Source organism: Crocuta crocuta, unplaced genomic scaffold (assembly GCF_008692635.1).
Source record: "Crocuta crocuta isolate KB4526 unplaced genomic scaffold, BGI_CrCroc_1.0 scaffold216, whole genome shotgun sequence".
Taxonomy (NCBI): Eukaryota; Metazoa; Chordata; class Mammalia; order Carnivora; family Hyaenidae; genus Crocuta; species Crocuta crocuta.
This window is the reverse complement of record NW_027531504.1, coordinates 8,297,972-8,323,294: the sequence shown is the minus strand read 5'-3', so window position 1 is coordinate 8,323,294 and position 25,323 is coordinate 8,297,972. Positions and strand designations below refer to the sequence as shown.

Sequence of the window (25,323 nt, the reverse complement as noted above, 5' to 3'; positions counted from 1 at the left end):
AGGTTAAGGCAGGTTTGCAAGGTCTCCTGCTGTCAGATGATGACTGATACCCACTCCCACTCAACTGTTTTTGCTTAAGCACCAACCCCCGAGGCACCTTGTTGATTGGTATTGGGAGTGACTTGTCCCCTTATTCTGGCCCTGGTATGCTGAGTGCACCTTGTGAAGGAACTTATTGTGGGAACTTCTTTTGTGATTATGGGAGCAGACATTGTGTTTCCTGAGGATCCTGTTTTTCTTATACTTCCCCTTAAGCAAACAGGCTATTGACCGCTGCTCACAAAGAACTAACTTTTGCCTTTGCTATGCTAAAAACATTGTCTTGTGTTTGAACGCTAAAGATACCTTCCTTCCCCATATGATAAGCATTTAAATCACCTACCTCAATCACTACTGATAAAGGTTATACATGAGTCTTCTACAAATCTCTGCTCTGGAAAATTTTTACATATCAAAGAATTTGTCATCAGAAATCATTGTCTAAGGCAAATGCCACTTCTGTGCTGTTCCCCATACACTTAACCATAAATAAAGCTGAGACTCCATCAGTGCAGAGATGCCTGCCTGGTGAACAGAAAGAATCTCAGGGCTCTCTCATTCCTCTCTCACTGACACTGTCCATCCTTCAGGGACCCCTGGACCGGCTGGAGCAGGACTCTGGCAACATGGGACTCGAACCCACGAACAGCGAGATCATGACCTGAGCTGAAACCAGACACTTAACGAACTGAGCCACCCAGGTACCCCCTAAGTAGAATTTTCTTTAAGTATGTGGAGAATGGGGGAGTTGGTTTATCGAGGAGTTAAGTGTTTATTATGAGAATACCATTTCTATTTGAAAAGTGTTTATCATGAAGATGACCTGTTTCTATCCACACAGTCACAGCTCCTGCTTGATAACGGTGACTTTCCAGTTTTCCCTGTTCTAATCAATGGTACAGTTGGAGAGAAAGTCCATGCTTTCCTTGATTGTGAGCCTCCTTCAGCTTCTCATCCTGCAGTGTTTCCTAGGCAGCCTCTGTGAGAGCAACCAGACTTTCTGCCCGAACTACTTAGTCACTGCCTTTTATCTTGAGAGCCTGGGGCAAAGAGACGGCTTCGGAATGTATTTAAGAGTAGAGTACCATTTTCTTTTATTTTTTTCCCTAAGACTCTTTGGACATAACAGGTACTGGGAATTATTACACCCCAATTAAATGGGAAAGAAGAAAAATAAATGCTCAGCAATACATTTTAACTACAAATCTGCTTTCCCCAAATACATGGTCCACTGCACACTTAGGAATTTTAAATGGCGCATATCTGGAAACATTATATCATCTTTCCTGAAATTTTTAAATGTTTTTTTAAAATTTATTTCTGAGAGAGAGAGAGGCAGCATGAGCAGGGGAGGGTCAGAGAGGGAGACACAGAATCCAAAGCAGGCTCCAGACTCTGAGCTAGCTGTCAGCACAAAGCCCGATGCAGGGCTCGAACCCACGAACCGTGAGATTATGACCTGAGCCTAAGTTGGAGGCTTAACCAACTGAGCCACTCAGATGCCCCTCATCTTTCCTGAAATTTGGGTAGGGCTTAAAAATGTATTATTTCTTCCTTGGTTTGTTTGTGGAGGAAATTGGTACACTGTAAAGAGAAAATAGAACAAAAAATGAGGCTTTGTTTGTGACCCGAAGTTTGGCTTTTGTACGATTTGGTTCCAGGAAAGTCTTATTGAACAAAAGCCTGGAGGACCATTTACATCATGGTCTACATGAATGGCGGCCCCTAGGTCACCTCATGGAGCACGGCAGGAATGTTGCCCCTGGGCTTGTACAACATGGTGGCCATGGGTCCCGAAGGGTCAGAGCAAGGAATTTCTGCTGGGGGACTTAAGCATTTGCTAATAAGCAAACCTGGAAGGAATGTTCCTTGACTTCTCTAGCTCCGTTGACACACACCCGTCTTCCCTTTGATATTTCTTTTGTCTGAGCTATAGCTTTTCAGTATCATGCTAGAGCCCTTCTGTGTGATCCAGAGAAACTGGTCCAAGCTTTTCCAGAAAACCAGCTCTTCCCCACAGCTGCAAGAAGCCCCTGCCAGGGTGTCACCTCAGAAGCATGGGAGGCAAGGCCACCATCGTGCCCAAAAACGTCTCTGTGAAGTGATGCACCTTTGCCATGACCCAGATGAGCTGGAAAGCCTGGGTGTTGAATGGCGCAAGAGGAATGGTCTTTGGGAAGAGACTTGGCTCCATTTCTGTAGCGTCAGCCTTTCAGTATTTAATTTGCTACTCAAACTGAAAGCTCATTTCATTCCAAATGTATGAATAATCCTATTGCAAAAGTTTTCCCTGGAAGTTGATGGATTAGACTCCTAGCCAGAGCCCCAAACTGGGGAGAGTCCAGGTCTAGTTCCCTCTCTTCCAAGCTAGGACAGAGATTGACTTAACAAAGCTCAGCCACTGCTTTCAAACAACTGTGGAATCCCATATTAATTGGTTTACATTTATATGTGAAATATAGCATCCAAAGATAGTTCGAGAAAAGTAAGGGGTGCAATGTTGTAACGGTAACATACAATACTCTTACATTGCATCATGCTTTACCAGGCACTTTGTCAGACATTACTTTTAATCTTTAGCACAAAACTATTAAGTTGATTACATGGTCCCCATACGTCCCTGAGGCTAAGAAAGATTATGTGACTTTATAAGGTCACGTGGCCAGCAGGTGGCAAAAAAGGAACCTGGATAAAGGGCTTCAGGCAAAAAACCATCCAAAGATCTTTCCACCAGAACTATTTCCAACTCCTCAGGTAAATTTCCCATTGCTGGGGAGCTGTTAGCATCACAAAACAAAACCGAGGAGTCAGGTAGAGGCTCTTGAAGAAGGGAAGGTACATCTGTCCATCCTCACCCCATGGTACAGAGCAAAAGCATCATCACAGATAGTTAATCATAATATTACTAAGATATACAGTAAAAATAATAATCATAGGGGCACCTGGGTGGCTCAGTCGGTTAGGCTCAGGTCATAATCTCGCAGTTTGTGGGTTTGAGCCCCGTGTTGAGCTCTGTGCTGACAGCCAGCTCAGAGCCTGAAGCCTATTTCAGATTCTGTGTCTCCTCTCTCTGACCCTCCCCTACTCATGCTGTCTCTCTCTCTCTCTCTCTCTCTCAGAAATAAATAAAACATTAAAAAAATCATCATCATCATCATCATAAAATGCTCATAATATGTAATAATCATAATAAACAACAATAATAATAATGTAATAATAAGTAAAAATGATAAAGGTGGCCAGGCACTGTGTTGCATACTAGTCATTTATGATCTCTTTGTCTATACAGTACCCCTGTGAGATCTGATATTATTCTCATTTTTCAGGAGTTTAGACAAATTAGGCAACTTGCTGGAAGATACAGTTATTCAGGGAAGAGGCAGTCAGGATTCCAACTCAGTCCTGTCTGAAGCTGACATTTATTCTCTTTCTATGCTCTGATGTAAGCAGTGTGGTTGGGGTTTCTGGGGGGCTCAGTCAGTTAAGTGTCTGACTTCAGCTCGGGTCATGATCTCACGGGTTGTGAGCTTGAGTTCCCCATCAGGTAAGTTTGAGCCCCACTTCGGGTGAGCACGAGCCCCACTTTGGGTGAACAGCAGCCTCACTTCAGGTAAAACACGAGTCGTGCTTCTGTCTCTCCCTCTCTCTGCCCTTGGCTCCCTTGCATCCTCTCTCTCTCAAAAAAAATAATAAAACAAACAAATAAACAACATGGCTGGAGAACTGAAATTTGTGTCATGCTGCAGGCTGTTTGGAATTGGGCTCTGAATGCATTGGGGTGAATTTACCCCCCCCCCCACATGGGGCTGGGCTCTATGAGTGTCTGTATATTGTGATGGCAAACACTTACGGCAGTAGAATGCTCCCTTCTCTTTCCTAGACAGTTAAGATGAGACAGAGAAGGAGACTGGGAACTTTATACGAGGTCTTTTCGTGTGGTTCAACTAAACAACGGTTAAGACCTCTACCTACCATAGACCAAGTGTTTGAGAAATGCCAGACACTGTTCTGGGCACTTTGTATAGATTTTCTCATCAAAACCCCTCCCCAAGCTGACGAGATCGTCATTCTCATTATCCACATTTCACAGATGAGAGTGAGGGAGCTTACGTATATTTCTCAAGGTTCCACAAATGTCAGCTGCGGGGCCCCACACTATGTCCACCAAGACAGATTTAGGAGAAGAATGTTTGGTTTAGGGCCCTGGATGCCTTTCACTGATCCCCTAAACACACTGAATACTTATTATAAAACAAAAGCAGATCTATTGATCTAGATCCATCCATTGAAAAGCCCTTTTATGTCCACTCTTTCTTGATACAGATGTTCTCTTCTTCCCTAAAGCACCTGAAAAATAAAGGCAATAGGGGAGATGAAAGAGAAACTTATAGCTACTTTTAGAATTGTCAAATATCTTTATTCTCTCTTCTGAGGCCTTTCAAAACTCTAGAAGCTTCCTGGATCTTTGTCTAAATTATTTACCACTGATGCTTCTTGTCTGATTGTTTTGTGGGGGAGACTGGGTGTTTTTACATTTACCCGGCATACCAGGGGGTGCCGGCCGCCAGAGCTGTCCCCTGTGGCATGGAAATCAGCCACCAAGCCCACAGACGAGGGCCCCCTCCCCCACACCTCTTCTTCCCACCGTTTCCACCCCCAGCCTCTCCACACCAGCAGTTCCTGCGTCCTTCTCCATCCCTCCCAACCTTGATGAGAATCACAGCCATTTTGAGCCGGATGAGAACTTGCAGGTGATCTAGTCCCTTCTGCTATTTTCCAAGGGAGGAATCTGAGGTGCAGAGAAAGGAAGGGGATCCCTCGGCAAATCTTGAAGCCTGGCTCCTGGAACTCCATCCACCATGTGCCCGAGTGCTCGCTTTCACGACCTGCCGTCGGTATGCAGGGAAGTGGAAAAGACTGAGTCTGGCAGAATTCCTGTGAGGAATGAGCCCTGAGTGTTTTCAGAAGAAATGCTTTGGTAAAGCTCCTCGTGTGGCCGGATGAGAACCCCAGGGATGAGGTCAAACTCTGAAAGACAGGTACCATATGCTAAGCAAGAGGTTGAGAGGGAAAGAGGGCAAAGTTAAGGGGTAAGAGAGACAGAGAGCTCTCTTTTCAGAGAAGAGAATGGAACCAGAAAAATGCCAGAGGGCTGTACACTGTGTATTCGACCCCTTGCCCAACCTAAAATCTTCAGTAAAATAAATACATATTTTGTAAAATGTTTGGCAGGAGGGGGTTCACAGTGGAAACCAACATGGGAAACCAACCAATGGCCTTGGCTTGGCATTTGGCCCATGCTGTTCAAGAAAGAAGTATGGGTGCAAACAGGAGTCCAGGGGCAGAGAAAATCATTGGAATCTCAGGGTCTCTCAGTGAGTTTCTCAATATCTACAGAAGGGCTCTGGGCTTCCCTGGGCCATTGAGCCAGTTGTATCCAGATTTCCAGAATGCAAGGGCTGACATCTGGGCATAAAGATGGATGTGGCTATCTTTGGGGAAGCAGGGAGAACCTCTACAGTGTGCCTTGACCCACCTGAGGCTGGCCCTGGAATGCCAGGGTCACGAGACAAAGGATTTAACCTGGGCCTGGACTGAGCAGAAAAGTGGAAAAGAGGCAGTAAAATATTTTTAAAAGTTTTAATGTTTATTTATTTGGGGAGAGAGAGCACAAGCAGGGAAGGGCAGAGAGAGGGGGGCAGAGAGAGAAAGAACCCCAAGAAGATTCTGCACTGTCAGCTCAGAGCCTGATGTGGGGCTCGATCTCACAAACCATAAGATCATGACCTGAGCTGAAATCAAGAGTTGGATGCTCAACCGACTGAGCCACCCAGGTGCCCCAAGAAAGATATTTAGTTAAGAGTAGGACCCTTTAACAGCTCAACTCAGGTGGGAAAAGAGAAGAGGGAAAGAACACACTAATAGTACTAACAGTGCTTTTTGATGCACCTGTGTGCATAGCAGCCAAACACTGGGCTCCATTCGTCACATGTCATCAAAAGCCAGGGTCCCTCCATTCAAGACAGTGTCACATTCAAAAAAACAGTCCAGCAGATGAGACAAATGGAAGGGCTAATCTCACGTTTCCTTGTGTTTCTCAAATATCGTTTATGGAAATTGAGTGTATAGCCCAGAGCGGTACTTAACTAAAATCTTCCCAGGGCTTGCACTCCCTCCAACTGCCTTTTGGCTCAACCTCTCCCTATTGAACATTGTCTTTATCCCTCCGCTCTTCTCTCTCTGCTCTATGTCAGGTAGGTCAACTTAGCCTCTTCGACTTCTGTTTTCATTTTCTCTTCATCGCCCTGTATCTCAGCAACCAAGGAGACTTGAGGGACTGACCCGGTGAACGCAATTCCTTCCTTTCCCTTCTATCCCCACGCGCATCTTCACTTCTCCTAACTGTGCATCACAATGAGAATGGGGGCAGAGCTGGTGAAACCAGAAATCTCCACCAAGGGCAGCGAGAAGGGAGAAACCAAGGGGTGAAACTCAACTCTTAAAGTGAGAAGGGCAGACAAAGCTGGAGCGTGTATATTAATACCCCTTACCACTGCCGCTGCTGGACTGTGCATTCTCCGGGAGACTTAACACATGTCACAGTTTTCCGCTGCATCAAAATCTCGACGACTTCCCCTGTTTAGGAGGATTGGGTGGTGTCACGTGCAGTGCTGAGGACTGCCACCTTGTTCCCCGTTACTGGGAGGGCAAGACAGCTGAACCAGCATTCTTTCATTTCTTTAACTGGAAAGTGACAAGTCAGTCAGGAATATTCAATAATACTTCTTAACCATATTCAGGACCCCTGAATATTTCCAACCCTGAATTTGGCACTGGTGGGTAGATATTTGCTAAGGACAGTTTAATACGGAATTTTCAAAACCAAAGTCTACTCCACGGCTTATAAACGTTCCCAGTAAGCTCACAGGTATGTCATGTAATTGCTGAATAAAGTCTCTAAGAGTTTCCCCCGTCCAGGCTTCTCAGTGCCCTGCTCAGAGAAGCAATAATCTGCTATATCTGCGTCTGGCTTCTGCAGTGGTGTGTGCAATATGAACAGTGAGGATGCCTCCACCTGCTGCTGCTGGCTCTGCTGCACAGGCTGACTCGGTGCCACTTGTTGCCAAAGAATATCTGGAAACGGAGTAGAGACTCCATGGAGAAAATCATGGTCTATGCCATCAAGGAAAAGGAGGAGAGGTCAATCAGTGAGGCCCTGAGATAGATGACCCCGAGCTCCAGTGTAAGTTTGCTCAGAGGGATGCAGGGCCCTGCGGCTGCTGGGAACCATTCAGGCCTCCATCCTAGAAGGCAATTCCATTGGCTTGAGGTCATGGCTCTCGGAAACATGGATTCGAGTTGGAGGGCATTGTAAATCAAACACACAAAACAATGGACTCCACTCACATCCTGGCAGACGTGGTGAGAACTCTCACACCGAGTTTGTGCAGGACGCGGCTCTGTCTCCAAGGCGTTCCAAAGTGAGTTCAGGCAGGAAAGACCTACTTCCCAGATGATCGAAGGCACTTTGTTTTTAACATCCATGCTGAACCCACACACAAAGCAAATGGGGATAAACACCGTGGGGAGCTTTTCCGGAGGATCAATTACCATTCATCTTTTTTTTTTTTTTCTTTTTAGGTCACTGAAATCCAGAGCTAATCTAAAATTATGCCAGCTGCAATCTCGAGAACTGAAATATGGGAATTGGAACTAAGGAAGCCCACTGACGACTTCAGTTTATTTGTGGAGCTTTGTATAACTAAATTCAAATAAGGCAATCTATGATATATGCCCTTAAACCAAGATTTCTTGGGATGCATCCAAAGGGAACAACTCAAATTGATGATTAGAAGCTGTACAGAAATAATATTTTTTTGCAAGTTTCAAAGTAAAATGACCATTCAGTTGGGAGTTTCTTTTTATTATTATTAGTAGTAGTATTAGTATTATTATTTACTTCTAGGAGAGAGAGAGACAGCGTGAGCAGGGGAGGGTCAGAGAGAGAGGGAGACACAGACTCTGAAACAGGTTCCAGGCTCTGAGCTGGCAGTCAGCGCAGAGCCCGACGCGGGGCTCGAACCCGCGAACCGCGACATCATGACCTAAGCGAAAGTCGGACGCTTAACCGACTAAGCCACCCAGGCGCCCCTCAGTTGGGAGTTTCTTGCCTCTTTTTAAATTATTTGTTCAAATTATAAAATGACCGTAGGAACTAGAATTGAGCTTATTAAGTGAACAAGACAAAAAACTCAAAGCAAGACTTTTTAAAAACGTTTAAAGCCATTTTGGAGATTATTATTCATTTTGATAGGTTTGTGAGAAAGGGAACAGCATTTCTTCTGGAAATTTCTCAGTAAAATATAGATCCTTATCATTGAGAGAAAAGACTCCCGTGGGCTTCCTGTAAGTCTGTGAGCTTAAAGATGAAGAATTCTCAAGAACCCCACCCACCATGTGATTCTGTGGGTCTGTGGCTTGCCCTCCACATTTCCAAAAACTATTTCAAAACCTCAGTAAGTAAGATGTTATTTTAAAATGTGAGAAAAGTAATACAAACCTTCAGAAGAGAAAATGAGTTCTTCTCAAAAAGCAATATTCATCCTTATCATGACGTGAATGTAGGTTTTAACGATTAGTACAAAAAAGGTATGTTTGTCTTTGCTTGTCGGATCCTCCCCCTCTAATTAAAGACTGTACGGTGTAGGGACTAAGAGAAAGCTACGAAAGGCATTATTATTAGTGAAATAAAAATGCACAATACACTTCCAACTTCCTGAATTAAATTAGTTAAGCCTATTTTTCTCTTGAAGAGGCTGATTTCAAATTAGTGAGTTTTCCTAAGATGTTTAAACAACAAGCAATATGTTAAATGAACCTAAGATACGGTTTGGCTCCAGGGGGAGGCAGCGTCTCTAAATGATTACTGTGGATCTCGGTTAAATGTTATGTTCTCATGTCACATGCGTTTAAAAATATATTGATTGTGTCTTGTTTTCCAGGGGACCTTGAGGGAAAAGTGAAGTGGCCTGACAATCACCAAAAATGTAGACATCTACACAAGATTATAGTGTGGCCTCCACTTTGGGATGGAGACCAAAGGCTTTTCATTCCAGAGGTACAAAAAGGATCAGTTAGGGCTCCTGGCCCTCCCCAGGAGTTTGGTACGTAGATGGAAGTTGTTGAACGGGTCATAGAAAGCCCCCCGCCGCCCACTTGAATAATAAAGCTAATTTTATAGGGGCGCCTGGGTGGCTTAGTCGGTTAAGCGTCCGACTTTCGCTTAGGTCATGATCTCGCGGTTCGTGGGTTCGAGCCCCGCGTCGGGCTCTGTGCTGACTGCCAGCTCGGAGCCCGGAGCCTGTTTCAGTCTGTGACTCCCTCTCTCTCTCTGACCCTCCCCTGCTCACGCTGTCTCTCTCTCTCTCCTAGAAATAAATAAAAAAACATTAAAAAAACAAATAAATCTAATTTTATGAACAAGAAGCAAAGCCTTCATCCACGTGGCATTGTATGTGGAAGGCTGACATCATCAGACACTTTCGGGGTGGCCCTTCTGAGCGGTTTTCCATTCTTGCCCATTCCCAGGTCCGTCTTCTAGCATTTCCAAATGTTGCAAACCTAGGCAGAATGTGTTGCCCCGGTTCCTGGAATGTGTTCTCTTTCAATCACTAGCAATACGTCTGTGATTTTCTCTCCTTGTTTAGTCTGAGACACTTTTAAAGAACACATGGCAGAAAACATCTTGTCACCAACGAACAGACACCTTCTCTTTGAAGGAAAATTAACTCTTGCAGGTCAATAGCGGCTTCCTTCAAAAATTCAGCATCTTTGGGGGGGGCCTGGATGGCTCTGTCAGTTAAGCGTCCGGCTTCAGCTCAGGTCACAATCTTGCGGTTTATGAGTTTGAGCCTCACGTGGGGCTCTGTGCTGACAGCTCAGACCCTGGAGCCTGCTTCAGATTCTGTGTCTCCTTTTGTCTCTGCCCCTCCTCCACTCAGTCTCTCTCTCTCTCTCCCTCTCTCTCACTCAAAAATAAGGAAACACTTAAAAATATATTTTAAAATTCAGCATCTTGCTATCTTGTAACTTGTCCAATCATTGCTAATTGCAGTCTGCGAAGAATTGTATTTGCTCTGTATGGACAAGCGGATGGAAGAGGTGAATCAGAGCATCCTGGGGACTCACGCAGACCCTGCCTTGATCCAAGACTTCACTGTGTAACTAGCCCCAGGCCCTCCCTTCTCTCCCTGTGAAATGGGATGACCATGTCTATCTCAGAAGGTTGTTGTTAAAATGAAATAATATACATGAAGAGCTTAGCTCATGGTCTGGAATAAAGTAAACATTCGATGTCACCTGTTATCATCATCATTTCACTCCTCCAGTGACTGGGGCGGCCACCCTGTCGGTGTCGATTGGGACTGTAGTATGTAACACACGCGGCACTGGGTAGAGACCATTGGAGAATGTAAAGTAATCGTTCTGTGTAATCCTCTCCCTCCGGCTGGGAAGCTCCGCCGTAATGAGCAGACCTGCAGTGTGAGTTTGGAAGAGCTAAGAGTCCATGAAGCTGGAACGCCGGGGTGGTCTGTGGGGCTGGAGGGGGGTTTGGCGGCAAAGAAAAGATAGAGGTCCCTGGAAGGACAAGTCAGATGACATCCCAGGTGACGAGCAGAGCAGGAGGAAGGGGCTTGGAGGCGGAAGCCACCCGTCAGATGGAGGCTTTAGCAACATGGTTCGAGGTCCAGAGGGCGTGCCCCAGAGGCTCACTGCCGTGCTCACTTCCTGGCTCCGCCTGTTGTGCCTGTGTGACCTTGGACCCTTACAGCAATCCTGCCACACTGCATTTCCTCCCTTTGTTGTGAGGATTCAATGGGCTAATGGCTGGGTAGGCGCTTGAAAGAATGGCTGGCACCGAGTCGGCACTCAATAAATACCCTCATGATCAGAAAGGGCTGCCAGATTGAAATAAAATTTGCATTCATTCATTTATTCGTGTCTGCACGGACTTGATCGGCCACCTGCTGTGTGTGAAGCGCTGCAGGATGTGGGGTTGCCTATTTACGGTCATGTGATCCAGGGGGCGGTGCTGGGCACTGACTCCTTATTGAATACACCTGGTGGAGAATCTGCTCTGGTTTAGGGAGAGCACTGGGTGGCAATGTCCACCTAGCAACTTAGCAACTGCCATCTAGACAAGATAGATGTGCCCAGCAGTTGGTCTCAAGGGGCTGTTTTATGCATTTCCTCCTTCCAGTGAGTTATGCAGAGAAGTTACACTTCATCCCATATTATAGGTAAGGAATGTGAGGCTCAGGGAGGTTCTAGAATCATCCTCAAGGGCACGTGGCTGGTTAAACGGCAGAGGCCAGACCCGAGCCGGGCCACCTCAGCATCAGAGGCTTCCAGGATCCCACCTTGGAAACCAAGCAGAGGGACGGAGCCAGGACACTACTGGCAACACGAAATCACTGAGCTCCTGGACAGCAACATGATAGGTTTAAAAGGCTGTTGAAGAGTTGTCAGAAGCGACTCACACAACGGCGTGGAGGCAGAGGAAGGCACCGGAGCAGAGACATCGGAGCAGTTCCTGGGGAAGCAGGGTGAGGTGAGAAGAGGCGGGCTTGGGCTTCTCAACTGTTCTTGACCTGCAGGCCACGCCCACTTCTGAAAAGGTGACAATTTTCATTTTCTTTGATATTATCACCACTTTAAAACTAATTATACGTTGTGGCAAAGCCCAAGTAATGAAGCAAAACCCAGCTCTGTGCTCACATATGTGCCTTTCCCTCCCAAATCAGCCTCCACCTAGAATCAGAGACTTTCAGGAACCCCTGCCCTCTATCTACCAACTTCCCAACACTGTAAGGGACACTGACCTATCCTAAAATGTCAGAAATGCCCAGAAATAGAAGAAGATAAATGTGAGAGATATTTCACAGGCAAAAGCAGGAAGACCTTTTGATTGATAAAGTGGGTGCAGAGGGAACGAGTCGAAGACATCCCCAGGTGTCCTCATGTATGTGCTGCAAGGCTGGTTGAACAGCACTGAGGGTGGCGGAGAGAGTGGGTCAGAGAGTCAGTTTTGAGGCTCAGGTGTGGGCATCATGAGAAGTCAGGGGGGAGCTGGAGGAACATGCTCATGACCATGTGTCGGGGAAGAGCCATGTGAAGATGTGCATTCACACGTCATGCAGGATCGAGGTGTTTGTCGTGGAAACCTATGTGGGGGCTGGCCTTGCCATCCCTGGGAAATAGCTTCTTCTGTGTGGTCCAGGGTGAGTCACCAGTGTGTCTCCCTCCTAGTGGGTGGGAAGGGGGACAGGAGATCAGAGCCTGCTGCTTTAGGATTTGACCCAGAGGCTGCACACTTTTGTTCACGTTCATTGGTCAGATTTAGTCACGTGGTCATATTTAACTACAAGGGAAGCTGGGATATGTAGTATTTATTGGAAATGGATATGTACCCAATCAAACTCAGAAGTTCCATTACTACAAAGGAGGGGTGAATGGTTTTTGAGGGACAACCAGCAGGTGGTCTTTGCCACAACCTGATTTGCAAAAAGGAAGTTTCTATTAGTGGAGGAATACAATTTTTAAAAAACATGCAAGGACAGGGGCACTTGGGTGGCTCAGTTGGTTAAGCGTCCAACTTTAGCTTGGGTCATGATCTCACGGTTCATGGGTTCAAACCCCACATCAGGCTCTGTGCTGACAGCTCGAAGCCTGGAGCCTGCTTCAGATTCTGTGTCACCCTCTTTCTCTACCCCTCCGCTGCTCATGCTCTGTCTCTCTCTGTCTCCCAAAAATGAATGAATGTTAAAAAAAATTTTTTTTTAGATATTCAAGGACAAGGGCACCTGGGTGGCTCAGCCGGTTAGGCATCCGACTCATGGTTTCAGCCTAGGTCATGATCTGGTGGTTAGTGAGATCGAGCCCCACGTTAGGCCCTGTGCTGAGTGGGGAGACTGCTTGGGATTCTCTCTCTCCCTCACTCTCTGCACCTCCCCACTCATGCTCTCTGTCTCAAATAAACATTTAAAGGAATATGTTCAAGGACTATTCCAAACTTAATAAAATATCTGATATGCAAATATAGTCTTTCCTCTAAACATAAAAGAGGGGAGGAAATAGAAATGAAGTGTAAGTATTTTATCTACCAACTTAAACTTAAGCCACATTGTTTCCTTGGGTTACAGCACATGAGAAAGAACTTCTAAACTAATGTTAATTAATTAACTTATTACTTAATTTATTTACTTATTTTTCTTATATTTACTTTAAGCATATGTTACATCTACCTCTGAATGGACTGCCTTTTCCTCTGAAATCACTTATATTTAACTATTTCTTTTTCTAATTTCTAAGGGATAGAGTAGAATAGGGAGGGGAATTCCTCACTTTATTATTTTTTTTAAGTTTATTTATTTATTTTGAGAGAGAGGGAGTGGGGGTGGGGGAGAGAGAAAGAGACAGAGAATCCTGAGCAGATTGTGAATTGTCAGTGCAGAGCCTGATGTGGGGCTCGATCCCACAAATGTGAGATCATGACCTGAGCCGAAACCAAGAGTCAGATACTTAACCAACTGAGCCACCCAGGCGCCCCTCCTCATTCTCATATTTGATTTCTCTTCTACCACTATCCTTTTCTTAGGGAAAAATATAAAAGCCCATTTGCTTTAAGTAACTATTGAAAGTGCTGTCAGAAAAGTTTATAAATACAAAGCTACATGAAGAATATTTAAACACGGACAGACACACTACAAAACTTGAGAGGCAAGTCACTTTAATCACTGTCCTAATCAGCTAGGGCTGTCATAACAAAATACCACAGACTGGGCAACTGTAAGAACAGAAATTTATTTCTCACAGTCCTGGAGGCTGGAAGTGCATGATCAAGTTCCCGGTCAAGTCAGTGTCGGAAGAGGGTTCTCTCATCAGCTTGCAGATGGCCCCACTCTCAGTGCCCGCATGTGGCAGAGACAGAGGGCTGTCTTGTACCTCCTCTTCTGATGCCATGAATCCTACTGGATCAGGGCTCCACCCTTATGTCCTCACTTCATCTTACTTACTCCTAATATAGCCACATTGGAGGTGAGAGCTTCAACATATGAGTGGGTGGGGGACATCATTCAGCTGATGACAATAATAAAATGGCTTTTTTTCTAGTCACGTATACCTTTGTCAATGACCACCCAGATGAGTCAAGAAACAAAAATATTGCAAGTTCCATCAGTGGATAGATGTGTCCAAGGCTTAGCCGAAACCGTTGCAAATACCAACTGAGTTACCTTAGATCCACATGAAATGCATCACAAATACAAGGTCTTTAAAGTCGAAGCGTGGGCTCACATCAAGCCTCCACTTTAGGGAGAAATACTTTCAACAGTAATGCAACTTTCTGATTCATATGATTAGAGTCTCCTAAGCTGTGAGCCTCATATGCCCTGACACCACCCCGTCTTGTTTTCTAAGGGATTCTTTGATTTAAAAAACAACACCTTCTGCTGACTGTTTCCAGCCCCAATTTCACCTTCAAAAAGAAGGTGCTTTCCTCAGAAAGCACAAGACTCCTAGATGTTTATCTGTTTCTCTCTGATGATTTCCTCTTAGTTACAAAAACTAATTGCAACGAAAAGGCAAAGTGCTGCTATTTCTCAATCAGTCTGTTAAATAAGGTTAGAAATATTTTTAAATAAGTTGTGTTAAAAATCTAAAAGATTGTTATATATAAGATTGGATTTCGCCCTCTAGAAAGAGGAGGCATTGTGAAATAGAGGCTTTTTGTAGCCCTACAGCTCTGAACTGAAAAACAATACCAAAGGCAAATTACATTTCTTAAGGATATCAAAGAATGTGCATGTTTTTAGAACGACTCAGTCTGTATACTCATGAGGTAAGTCCCAGAAGCCTGGGTTTTTCGCCTGACCTGCTTGAGCAAATGAAATCAAACTACTTTCCTCCCTGGTGGCCTCTGTCCACCATGGTGGCGTTGCCGGTATAGTGCTGAGCATTAGTGTCTCCCCAGGTTGTCAACCATGGCAAAGGTGGCTGGTGGTCAGGGTGCTTCCCAAACTGTCTGCTGCCCCGCGCTGAGGTGATCTCTGTCCCTTGTTCTGATTTGAAAGCTCACATAGCTCCTGAGAGATGATGATTTGAGAGCCGGGGGTGGGAGGGAGTCCTGAGTTCTTGGTGTCACTTGTATATAAAAACTGCAGAAGCCAGTAGCTGGGTAGCTGGCATCCCAGACAAAATGCATGTGCGGCTAATGCCACAGAATCTCTTCTGAGAACAGGGATTCTTCCCATCACGTACATATTGATGGTTACCGTGATGGTTGTTGTTATCGCACATTAAGCCATGGGCCTCATGGTCTGCTAAAGGCTTTCTGATCTCCCACTTCGCAGTGCACCCCCTGAATGATGTATGCAGGTGGTAGCGAGAGGGGGCCTCCTTAAAGGCTCTCAGACACCTGCCCTTAGAGCAAGGAGGAGGAGCTACCATCTGCCTTAGGTCCTTGGCAATGTCAAATGTTGTTTCATTCCGCCTCTTTACCGAATGACTGGCTTTTCACAAATGTAAGATCACAAACTAGATATTTCACATCTTTTAATAACCTAAGCTTCTGGACAGCACATTGGTTAGTTGAGCCAAATAATTTAAAGATCCTTAAGCAATAAAATAGATAGTCATTAATCAATCTAGAATAGCTGATCGGTGTTTGGGAAGGGGACAGGTGCCACAGAATATGAAGAGTCACAACTTGAAAAGTCAGAGGTGCTCCTATTTTAAGATACCCAGACTGTCCTGTCTGAGTAAGTCAAGTCCCAAAAAATCTCCATCCCCTTCAAAAACCTTGATGCCAACAGCTTACCTTCACTTCAAATAGTGGCAGAAATGAGAGCAAGTGAATGAATGGCAGGCCATATTAACCATAAGGTAACATGTTGATTTCATGCTTCACAACTGGATTCCAAATTAAGGAATGTCACCTATTTTAAATTCCACTTTCTATTTTTTCCTCTTTGCTATTTGATGCACAATATATGTCGTGTAAATCAGTCTTTGACGTTCTTTTTAAAAAGTTCAGCATCTTATGTTCCATATCTTAAATAATTCAATGATTTACAAATTATGGGCATGGAATCTATTTAGAGTTTCGTGTTAGATTCCAAGGATGGAGTTGGCCGAAATGGAGCTGAAAATCTTGCCACTCATGTGATGGAGATTTAAATGTTTCCCAGTCGTGGACATCACCCATTATTTATACAGACAATTAAATTTGGGGGCGGGGAATACTACACACGTGAGGCTTTAAATCACTATGTATTGGAGGGAAATCCTTTTTAAGATCCAGAAAGAATAGTTAGCTGGAGTTTAAGCAATTGTTTCTAAAAACTGATTTGGTTAAGGAGGCACCTTAGGTATGTGCATCAGTATTTATTTCCTGTTTATAGCATTATTGTCTTCTTTACTTTCAGAAACTTGGAAGCTCAGGCCCTGGTTTACTGTGTCCTTCCTTCGCTTACTGCTGAGCTGCAGTAATAAAAGAGGGTGGTTCATGTACGGTACTTAATCAGCCCATTCCACGAGATAGATTGGTGGTCCAATGTATCGATCCACTCCACGTGTCTGGTATGTGCCTATTTTCATCATTCATCTTATCTGTTTGCCATCACAGAATTTTACATTGCCCTTTTTTTGGTAATAAAACATGAATCCAGTTTAAACCTTCATAAAATACTGTGCCTGGTTCCTATGTGGCTATCACTCACTCTATGAACTAGTTCTGGTGAAAGTGTTGGGTTTGGTTTCTAGTGCTTGGATAACTCAATTCTACCACTTGCTAACTGTGGCTTTTTAAAGAAATGTTTATTATTTTTGAGAGAAAGAGAGAGAGACAAAAACAGAGAGACAGTGTGTGAGCAGGGGAGGGTCAGAGAGAGTGAGGGAGACACAGAATCCAAAGAAGGCTCCAGGCTCCGAGCTGTCAGCACAGAGCCTGACCGGGGGGGAAGGGAGGGGGTGGCTCGAACCCATGAACTAGGAGATCACGATCTGAGTTGAAGTCTGACGCTTAACAAACTGACCCACCAAGGTGCCCCAACTATGGCTTTTTTTAAGTCCTATAGCTCTGAACTGAAAAACAATACCTAAAGCAGATTGCATTTCTTAAAGATGTCAAGAAAGGCAAGGCATTTGAACTTTCTCAGCCACAAATTTCTCTTGGTGAAATAGAAGTATCTACCTCAGTGGGTGGTCAGGGGAATGAAATGAAATAATGCCTGTAAAGCACTCAATAAACTATTCTCAGTGTTATGATATCATTACTAGTACTATTGCTGTTATTAAAACACTGGTTCACCGTGACATGCTTTACAAGCCCAAGATACTATAAAAGCTCTGTGGAAAGAAATATGCCAGAAATGAATATACTTTATATATATATATAAAATACACACACACACACGTGTGCACACATGTATATATGTATGTATATAGGTCAAAAATACCATCTCAATAATTTACTCAAGCATTCCCCGAGTGTCTCCTGAGAACCAGGCACCCTGTGGGTACCCTGGAGTAACGACGACAAATGAGAAACAGCCCTTGTTTTGGGGGGAGTCCTCAGACCAATCAAAGATCAATAGCAAATCCTGTTGTGAAAGCCCTGGGACTCCGTTTCCTCAGTGCTGGGTGGACGGCCTTAGTGTTAAGAAGGAAGCAGGTGGTTCTGCCATGNCACCTTTCTGTCCTAAGAGAGGAGCAGAAGAAAAAGGGAGCACTACCTATGCTCCCCAGTTCCCAAACCGGCAGCCAAGCCCAGAGCTTTAATGACAAGCACAGGGTCACCGTTAACATGACTGAGCAACATGACACAGTGAATGAATGAAAACACACCTGAATAATAATAGCAAACAATGACAGTGTTACGTTATATAACTAAGTTACACATGGAAATGCTTTGCATGTTAACCCATGGGTGGAAGCAAACTCCCTCCAAGGGCAGATGGGCTCTACCAACAGGAAACATTCATCCAGAACCCGAGCCTTCTGCCCTCTTCGTCTATGCTTTCCACTTCCGCTAGGATTGGCTGAAATGTGACAGGGGCAGGCTGAAAGGCCTCATACTTGAAATCAACTATGACCTCATGGGAGAAGTACTTTTGTTTGTTTGCTTAGTTTACTTTTTCATGGGGAAAAATGTCATTACCAGAGGCCATCCTAGGGCAGGAACTTTTTGTCACTCCAGTGGTTATAGGCAGAAGGTGGTATATGGACTCGAGGGTGGGAAGCTGTCCGAACCCCAGAGGAAGACTGGAAGCTGCTTAGGCTGAGGGCTCAGGTTAGTGTCGGCCTGCCCGCATTAAGAACTAGACTTCCTGGGAAATCTTATGTCACTGGATTACCTTGGGAGATGCATGGTTTTTCTCCTCTGTTCCTTTTTTTCTTTTAAGAAAAACAAGCATGGGGCACCTGGGTGGCTCAGTCAGTTAAGCGTCCGACTTTGGCCCAGGTCATGATCCTGCACTGTGTGGGTTCGAGTCTCGTGTCAGGCTCTGTGCTGACAGCTCAGAGCCTGGAGCCGGCTTCAGATTCTGGGTCTCCTTCTCTCTCTGCTCCTCTCTTGTGCAACTCTGTTTCCCCAAAATAAATAAACATTAAAAAATTTAAAAAAAAAGAAAACCAATATCTTTTTTTAAAGCTATACTTCCACCATTTTTTGTCATTTTCTGATTTGTTGCTACCATCTCATCTTATATACATACATATATATTTTTTCCTCATTCCTCTCATCTATTATCTTGACAGTCCAGATACAGTACATGAACCAAAATAGCTGTAGAATGGGAAAAAATAAAAGGCTACAAAAAAGAAGAGATGGTGCTTTGGAGTGATTGACAACCTAGTTTCAAATCCTGGCTGTATCATTTACAAGCTGTGTGACCTTGGGAAAACTAAATGGGCTTCCTTATTCATAAGTAGGAACTAGATGACTTATTCAGTTGCTGTGTGGTTTAAATGATACAAAGAGAAGAAAAAAATTGCACGGTACCCAGTTACAATAAGGATTTAATAAATGGTGTCCGTTACTGTATTAATTCTCATTAATTGCTAGATTAGAATGTCAGGCCAGAAAAAGGGCAATTCTTGGCCATATATTTGCTGTCCTCATTTTATTTTACAGGCCTAGAAGGACCAGTTCCTTTGGCTTATAAAGTCCCCTTGTTACCCCTCAAGCAGATGAGGGAAACTCTGAATACTTGAGAACTACAGTTACAATTTTTGAGGAAAATGGATTCCAAAATCCAGCCAAGAACAACCACCTGATCTGTAAAGCCTCACTCACTACAGAGGGAGATTTATAAGGAGAAAAGCCAAGGAATAAAACAAACCCAGTCAGATCTTTTTACTCCAGAAAGCCATTTTAATAGTCCTCCCATCTCAGAGAAGCTGACAGAATTTCATGCCCTTAACAGACTTTGTTGTGGTAGAATTTAGGAATTAGGACATTTAGACTGCTATGAGTATTACCAGTGATACTAGAATAGTTCTTGTAGTTAAGAAAATGTAAGTCTGGTGGCACCTGGCTGGCTCAGTTGGTTAAGTATCTGACTCCAGATTTCAGCTCAGATCATGAACTCCTGGTCATGAGGAGCTCAGCACGGAGCCTGCTTGGAATTCCCTCTCCCTCTCTCGCTCACCCTCCCCCACAATCATGCTCTCTTTCTTTCTCAAAGTAAATAGGCATTTTAAAAAAAAGAAAGAGGGGCACCTGGGTGGCTCGGTCGATTGAGCATCTGACTTTGGCTCAGGTCATGATCTCACTGTTCACAGGTTCAAGCCCCACATGGGGCTCCATGCTGACAGCTCAGAGCCTGGAGCCTGCTTCAGATTCTCTGTCTCCCTCTCTCTCTCTGCCCCTCCCCCACTCACACTCGGTCTATCTCTCTCTCCCTCAAAAATAAATAAACATTAAAAACTTTTTTTAAATAAAAAAGAAGGGAGGGAGGGAGGGAGGGAGAAAGAGAGAGAGAGAGGAAGGAAGGAAGGAAGGAAGGAAGGAAGGAAGGAAAGAAGAGTCTTGCATTTGCTCTGATTTTGAAATGAGACCAACCTGCTCTGGTGAGTCTGAGTTAAACCCACACATTTCATCGAATACAAATAATGACAGGGGACACACATCAGCTTATGAATAAAATAAAAGTCAGGAATAAAAGTCAGTGCCCTCCTCCTCTCTGAAGTATTCCTTGGTATGACCAGAAAGAAGAGAAGCCTGGTTTGGTTTTTATTTGTTCCTACACATAAATTAACTGTATGGGCTGCAGATGTTTACTCCTTGTGTTGTATTAATTATTCAAGGAAGAAGCTTTGATTTTAAAAGCACCTGCTACGTTAAAAACATCAACACAACCCAGAATTGCTCTCAGTATCTCCTGTCATTTCTCTACGAGCCCAGCTAGCAAATGACAGGACAGACTGTTTCTTTTACAAGCACAGAAACCACACCAACACTTCTTTTGGTTTGTTTCACATTTTCACATAATCTGTGGATGCTGAATTTTGAGTCACTTTTTGGCCTGTCATGAAGCACTCAGGCGGACTCGGTATTTCTGCTACATCTTACAACCCTTGCTTTGATGTGATTTCACTTTAAATAAAACAGTAACAGTTTAAACGGGAGTGGGTGGAAGTGAAAGAAACAATAGTTACATTGTTTTCCACCTTTTTATTATATATATTTTACATACACACTATCCACCTAAGATGCTAAATTTCTTCTAGAAGGTGCTCATTTTCCATCACAGAAGCCATAATTGCATTTCATCAAGCCATAGAAGCCGTTAGCTAAGAAAGGGTTCTCATATTTAAGTGGGCTCTATTTGGGCGTGGTAGTGAACTCTTGGCCTTGGAATCAAATCTTTTTTTTTNAACAATTTTTTTTTTTTTTTTTTTTTGGTAAGTTTCATAAACTTCCCATATTCATTAAAAATACTCAAAAAGTCTAGGTGCTTGTACCGAGAAACTGGGTTTAGTAGTAAATGATTTCTTTTGTCTTTGTAATCTTTTTCTAGTGTTTGGGCTGAGAAAACCTTTCCTTGTACAACAGGACAACAGGTATCGACAGTGTGTATAGCAGCGTTCTTATTGCAAACCCAAAGAGAAAATATTAAAATATGCATCTCAGTTGTACAGGTTTTGATTCTTCAGACCTGACATAAGGAGACATCTCACCCAAGCCTCTTAAGTAGTGGGAAATGGGAAATTTTGTATATTTCCTTCACCCGCTTTGGGAAGGGCAGAAGTTAAGAGGGGCAGGATGTGGACATCTAGTCTGTATCATACTCAGAAATCTCTAGAGCTGCCTGTTTCCTTACACTCACCGAGCAGACACAGCCTCCTTCGTTTTGGCCTGGAGCAGAGCCTCCAGGGGCCTGGGAGTTCCTCAGTTTATATAAAACAATGGGAAAGAATCGCTTTGGAGTGCATGATTGACTTTCAACGTGTTCCAATAAATTTTCAAAGTCCTGGTATGCAAACTATGTGATCAGCTTAAATGAGAGGTCACCACTATCACGAACCACCTTTGAAGATATGCCAGTGTTAAGAAAAGAAAAGTTGCCAGTGTTGACACAGCTGTGGAGGTGAGAAGCCGCTGCCCGCCTCCGGTTTGTCTTGGAAGTTTCCTTTCCCCAGGAAGGTTTCCGTCATAGCGACAAAGTAGCCAGTTAATGCAATGCTGCTTTCCTCTTAATAACCCCATTTCCTGGGTCACCTCCCTCAGTCTGTTTTGCAAATTATGCCACTTGTTAAGAATGATTTCCATACAAAATGGAAATTCAAAGAATTCAGTTTTGAAACTATTTATATTCTCAGTGCTCATTTTTCTACTCATCATGGACTATTATGATTCCTTGATTATTCATAACTGTTTTCCCAACTTCCATACCATACTCACATAATCCATTTTCATAGATGATCAGAGGTGTTTATGAAAGCAAATGGGACTTATGCATATGTTTCATTAGTCTTGTTCTAAAGAGCAAGTCAATAAATACAAACGAAAATATTAGCCCAAATATGTGAAAAATCGTCAACACTATATATGTAATTATTATTATTATTAATTATTATTGTTCTTAACAGAAAACATGGATGGCACAAATAACAGCAGCAATCTCTTGCTTCATCAAGAATCAGGAAACCAAGAAAATATCTTTGTTTACATTGCCTGCAGATTCTTCTGAAATGTAGACACCTAAACCAAGTGGTGCATTTTTTAGACATTAGGAATAAGGTATTCTTTCATTCAAATTTTTGTTAACACTTATTTAGTGATGAGCTAGAAAGAAATGTGCATTTTAAAGGAGTTCGAGAATTTGAGCTAGGAAAATCCTCAGTAGAGAAGAAGAATGACCACAACAAATTTGCATTCAACAAATTTGAACTCTGAGGACTTTTGTGGCAGGTATATACTGATACCTTATGTTTCGAGGGTATGCAAGAGGTTTGAGTGAAGTATGGTGCTACTAGAATTTGTAAAGGGTGAAAGATCAGATGAATGAAGTGTCAGAGGAAAACAATGCCCAATGCTTGCGCTCAGTATGAATTCTAGCATCTCACTTAGTATACTTCAATAACGAAACCAAATTTCCTACATGGTCTGTACATCAGTCTTAACTGCTTTACAGTCCTACCTCACATGCAATGATAATTGTTTTTTAACTTTTTTTAAATGTTTATTTATTTTTGAGAGAGAGAGACAGAGACAGAGACCGAGAGCACGCACATGCACAAGCGGGGGTATGGCGGAGAGAGAGGGAGACAGAATCCTAAGCAGGCTCCAGTCTCTGAGCTGTCAGCACAGATCCAGACGCGGGGCTCAAACTCATGAACCGTGAGATCATGACCTGAGCTGAAGTCGGATACTTAACCAACTGAGCCACCCAGGTGCCCATAAAGCACAATGATAATTCTGATACATACTTTGATTGCTCTTTTAGCACATTTAACAATCAATAAGGTCTATACTTAACAGTTTTTAAATTCCTATTTGCCAGCACTTTACTTGCCTCAGGTATACTTAGTAATACCCTAAATTGGAAGAAGAAAATCCCAGAGATTAAATTCCCTTAAGGAAAAAAATCCAAGTTTCACCAGTTAACACTTTTACATGGGAGCTTTTCATAGAAATAGTTAAGATAGCTTTCTCTGAACCTCATTTTTTGAAGAACGATGAAGTTTGTCATAAAACCACTTTCTGGATTTGAGTGGTGTGTGTGTGTGTCCATGCCAGCACAGAACAGTCAAGTTTATTTAGCAGGAAGGACTTGAAATATCATTAGAATTTTTATCAAGAAAGGCAGCTTGAATTATTATATTGTCATGGTGGAATATACTATTAACTTCATTTAAAAAAATAGTCCTTATAGTCAGATTATATCAAAAGGAAATCCATATGGGGCACCTGGGTGGCTCAGTCGGTTAAGCATCCGACTTCGCTCAGGTCATGATCTCATGGTTTGTGGGTTCGAGCCCCGCATAGGGCTCTGTGCTGACAGCCAGCTCAGACCCTGGAGCCTGCTTCAGATTCTGTAACTCCCTCTCTCTCTGGCACTCTCCTTCTCACGCTCTCTCTCTCTCAGAAATAAATTTAAAAAAACATAAATCCATAAATTTTAATTTCAGGAATGGTAACTTCTGCAATTTTCAAAATGGAAGTATTAAAATTTTCAATTTGGGCTGTAAGATAAGCGATACGTTAACTGATCTCCTTAAGTTGGAGGATGAGGTAGAGAGGATGGTGCTTGAGGAAGTCATGAGGTGCAGCTAATTCTTTGAGGAAAACAGATTTCACCATGTAAACCAGGTAGGACGCACAAGTGCAGCATGAAGGCTCTTGTCTGAGGAACACACATGATTAGAATGGAGGGGCACAGTCTCTATATAATACTCTCAGATATTTATTAACAGTAAGTTGAATTAAGAGGAGAATCTGGAAAGCAATAACTACTGTTAATGCCTAAGAATAAATAAGGGAAAAAAGGCAAAGAATGGGAACTAGACTTCAGGCAAGTTCCTAGAGAGGGAAACTGGATGGAATTGAGAGCAATTATGTCCAGGAGAAGACAACACAGACTTATGCAAGAGAAGATTTAGGAAGAAATATCTGACCAAAAAATAATATACATATTTTTTTAGAAAACAAAATCAATGATCATCTTCTAGGAATTTTTAATTATAAACCAACCCAAGAGGAAGGCAACAGGGACTAAGCAGTCTCTCAAGATTCCTTTTAAAACCCTTTGTATAAAGAACTAATTTACCTTTACATCTCATTGCAGGGAAAGACTGAGTAAATTAACATCAAGATGTAAAGCAGCTTAAGAATACACTAGATGCAAAGAACTATTAGTATTCCCAGTTCATCACAGCACCATTCACAATAGCCAAGTGGGAAAACCCTTAATGTCCATCAACAAATGAACAGATAAAGAAAAGATGGCAAGTACATGCAATGGAATACTATTCAGCCTTTAAAAAGAAGGAAATTCTGCAATGTGCAACACCAGAGATGAACCCTGGACATGATGCTAAAAGAAGTAAGCCAGTCACAGAAGACAAATACTATATGAGTCCACTGACACGGGGTATCTAAAGTAGTCAGATTCACAGAATCAGAGCAGAATAGTCATTGACAAGGGAGGAGAAAGTGTCAGTGAGGTGAGATGAGGAAGCTCCAGAGGTCTGCCTTACAATACACTTAAAAGCTGTTGGGGCCCCTGGGCGGCTCAGTCAGTTAAGTGTCCGACTTTGGCTCAGGTCATGATCTCACGGTTTGTGGGTTCAAGCCCCATGTCAGGCTCTGTGCTGACAGCTAGCTCAGAGCTTGGAGCCTTTTTCAGACTCTGTGTCTCCCTCTCTCTCTGATCCTCCCCTACTCACGCTCTCTCTCTCAGAAATAAATAAAAACATTTTAAAAAATTAAAAAAAAGAATGGGGCGCCTGGGTGGCTTAGTCGGTTAAGCGTCCGACTTTCGCTTAGGTCATGATCTCGCGGTTCGTGGGTTCGAGCCCCGCGTCGGGCTCTGTGCTGACTGCCAGCTCAGAGCCTGGAGCCTGTTTAAGAGTCTGTGACTCCCTCTCTCTCTGACCCTCCCCTGCTCATGCTGTCTCTCTCTCTCTCCTAGAAATAAATAAAAATATAAAAAAAAATTTAAAAAAATAAAAAAAGCTGTCAAAGAGGGTAGATCTCATGTTAAGTGTTCTTAACACAAT

At 43.3% G+C, this 25,323-nt stretch overlaps 1 protein-coding gene across 1 annotated transcript in view; it reads left to right on the top strand.

Moving 5' to 3' along the window:
* The window catches only part of PLEKHG7 (pleckstrin homology and RhoGEF domain containing G7), a 116,940-nt gene that overhangs the window by 5,761 nt on the left and 85,856 nt on the right, over window positions 1-25,323 (top strand). The window contains 11 exon segments of the mRNA XM_077772195.1: window positions 1,004-1,115; window positions 7,079-7,247; window positions 9,042-9,157; window positions 9,300-9,309; window positions 9,753-9,836; window positions 14,602-14,681; window positions 16,524-16,677; window positions 21,120-21,172; window positions 21,175-21,231; window positions 22,192-22,342; window positions 24,390-24,647. Of these exon segments, the coding sequence (XP_077628321.1) occupies window positions 1,004-1,115; window positions 7,079-7,247; window positions 9,042-9,157; window positions 9,300-9,309; window positions 9,753-9,836; window positions 14,602-14,681; window positions 16,524-16,677; window positions 21,120-21,172; window positions 21,175-21,231; window positions 22,192-22,299 (943 nt within the window). The 3' untranslated portion in view covers window positions 22,300-22,342; window positions 24,390-24,647.